General features: G+C 31.5%; 1 protein-coding gene across 1 annotated transcript; it reads left to right on the plus strand.

Moving 5' to 3' along the window:
- Window positions 1-297: 297 nt before the first annotated feature.
- LOC105461062 (neuronal acetylcholine receptor subunit alpha-5-like) lies at window positions 298-2,895 on the plus strand. The gene is made up of 7 exons (XM_011707553.1): window positions 298-443; window positions 794-838; window positions 932-1,041; window positions 1,214-1,448; window positions 1,831-2,008; window positions 2,079-2,231; window positions 2,457-2,895. Exons 1-7 carry the CDS (start codon window positions 300-302, stop codon window positions 2,804-2,806), a joined length of 1,215 nt encoding a protein of 404 aa, XP_011705855.1. The 5' UTR covers window positions 298-299; the 3' UTR covers window positions 2,807-2,895.
- Window positions 2,896-2,905: the final 10 nt, after the last annotated feature.

A 2,905-nucleotide genomic window follows, 5' to 3' on the forward strand; every position in this document is an offset into this window, starting at 1 on the left:
TTCAGTACGTAAGACAATCAGTTGGATTAACATGGAACTATTCGCGCAATATGCGTATTTTCAAGTCAATCAATGTAGTAGTTACGTTAGTGATACTTTGTCTAAAATTTAAATATTACGATTTTTTCGTTTTGTAAATTGTTTCAGTAGAAAATTATATTTAAATGAAATAATTTAATCCGTCGTCAGTTATATCGTTATATTCGATTTTTTAAATATAATTATAGTATATATATATAGGTATATATCTCAATGTTTTCATAGTCATGTTTTCATATCCCATTAAAACAGATGTGTGGATGCAATGCAAGAGTATTGAAAATTTGTCGCTATTATTGCGTCTTAGCAATCATCTCTTTTGCGATTATGATAAGACTATCCATCCAAATTATCCCAAAACAACCAATGTCAGTTTGCGCTTCATGCCGAAGCTAATAAATCTCGTAAGTGTACATAAAAATATTACAATATATAAGTTATAATTACTAATTTAAAAAATTATATAATAAGTGTTGTTCTCCAAATTTATAGCAATTTTTAAAATTTTACTTCTTTATATAAAATATATTTTTCAACAAAAAAAGCTTTGCTGTTGTCATCAAGATGCAAATTTTTGTAGAAAGTTCATTTTTTTCACTATTATTTAATAGCTATTTAATAATATGTTGTGTGTGACGTATGAAAAAAAATTAAATAATTTTTTTAATGGAACCGAAAATTCAACATCAAAATATTAACGAGCACCAAGATCCGCTTTGACCGTGTTTTAATTGTTAAATTATTTTGTTTACAGGAAACAGACCAAGCTAAGCTGTCACTGCACAGCTGGATGGCACTTGTGAGTGCATCATTTCTTTGTCATCATGCCTCATCCTTGCTCTAATGGTAAAATATATAATAAATTTAATACAATATAGTATTTATTTGACAGTCATGGACGGACCCGCAACTTACTTGGACACCGAGCGATTATGACGGGATTACTGTTGCTCATGTAAAGAGCTCGCAGATCTGGACGCCCAACCTGAGAATAAGCAATTCGTAAGTTGAAAAATTAATCCTATCCTCTACCTTATAATTAATTGTATCCTTACCCTTCATAATCAGTAATAATCCTTCAAAATCTATTTTTTATATAATTATTATTATTATAGGGTAACGTGATATAAAAATTTTTCACGTTACGCTTTTAAATCTTTTCGTCTTTTTTTAGTGGCGAGATGTCGAAAGATCAATTTGAACTACCTCAAACGAATTGCTTGCTCTACAACTCGGGCACTGTCACTTGTGTGCCCGCGGTGAAATCTATTGCCAAATGCAATTTTGATTATACACATTGGCCTTACGATAAACATCAATGTCGCGTCACGTTTTTATCATGGGCGCACACGGGTCAAGAGGTCGATTTGCTAATGATGAGTCGATTTGGTGATGATGTGGAAAATCAGGTATGCGCTTTAATCGAAAATTATTTAATTCCTTAAATATTTGATACTGTCTGTTAAGTTAGCACCCCCCCTTCCTTTACAAAAACGTATATTTGATCTATCATTATTATTAGTTAGATTGTTAATTTCCACTTCCTTGAATAATATATTGTCGGTACGCAAATATTGATTTAATAAAATAATGAAAAATTTACACGTTGTAAAAAGTTTGTGCATCTAAGATTAATGAGAGATTTATATAACGTATTTAGTATGTATATTTTTTTATAATGACTGCTTATTTATGTAAAAATTTACTATTTATATTAAAAAATTATAATATTTAATAGTATCTACTAATTGCAAATATTCCTATTGTAAAAAGATGATACCTTTCTCGCAGATTTCTATGAAGGACTACACGAATGACACGGTGTGGGATTTTAAGTTTATAAATTCGACGAAGGAAGTCACAAAGGAAAAGTGCTGTTCGGACGATACGTTTTCAACGATTAACTTAGATTTTTTGTTGACGCGATATCACAGCAATTACTATACAATTGCTATCGTACCGGCTATTGGTGAGTAATTGATCGCAAACGTAGAAATGCAGGTAATAATTAATAATAAGCGTGATACATTTCTTTTCAGCTTTGATATTACTCACTTTAATAGTGCTCTGTCTCGATTTAAATTCGGTTGAACGAATGGCGATCGCGAGCGTAAATTTTATTTGTCATTTGCTCTGCATGTACGTCGTGCATTGGATTGTACCGTACAACGGCGTTAATCCCCCCAATATACGTAAGTAATTAGATTTTATAGAACACAAGAGTCAAAGAATACAACGTGTTAAAAACATTCCCTAATCTATAATTTCAACGTGCTTTTTTTCATAACTGTATTAGATTAATAACAATTAATTAAATAATTAATTTTCTGATCTATTAAAAAATAATGCTGAATTGAAAATTAGTTATATTTATACTACAGTAACAATAGCTTACACATTTAGTGTCCTTCTTGCAGTGATATTTTATTGTGAATCTTTGGCGTTGGCCACCTTCGCGATAATCCTGACGGCCGTGTTACGCAAGCTGGAAGCTATGAGCACGCAGATACCAAATTGGATCTCTTTCACTACAACAATTGTCTTGAGCAACAAGACGGGGCGTTTTTTGATTCTCAAAGACGACGAGTCCAAAATGGTAGACAAAGATATAGTGACTGAAGAAATTAGCTCAGATGTTTCAAAATCTGAAATGAACACGAAGAAATCGTCCTGGAAATATTTTACTGCTATTATCGACTGGTTATCTTTCTTTTGCGTGATTCTTACTTATGCCATTATTTTGATTATTCTAGTACCCGCGGGCTAATCTGTGATGAGAAACGTTAACGATGGAATATCCTCCGTAATGTTCGTTATCTTGTACAATAAAATACTTCCAACAACATTTAAACATTATTTCGTTGCT

Source organism: Wasmannia auropunctata, unplaced genomic scaffold, assembly GCF_000956235.1.
Source record: "Wasmannia auropunctata unplaced genomic scaffold, wasmannia.A_1.0 LD309976.1, whole genome shotgun sequence".
Taxonomy (NCBI): domain Eukaryota; kingdom Metazoa; phylum Arthropoda; class Insecta; order Hymenoptera; family Formicidae; genus Wasmannia; species Wasmannia auropunctata.

Excerpts from the sequence above, each read along its gene's own strand:
- LOC105461062 (XM_011707553.1), top strand. The coding sequence starts at position 300 with ATGCAATGCAAGAGTATTGAAAATTTGTCGCTATTATTGCGTCTTAGC. Across the intron at positions 1,042-1,213 it reads AACCTGAGAATAAGCAATTC|TGGCGAGATGTCGAAAGATC; the intron begins GTAAGTTGAAAA and ends GTCTTTTTTTAG. Across the intron at positions 2,232-2,456 it reads CGTTAATCCCCCCAATATAC|TGATATTTTATTGTGAATCT; the intron begins GTAAGTAATTAG and ends TCCTTCTTGCAG.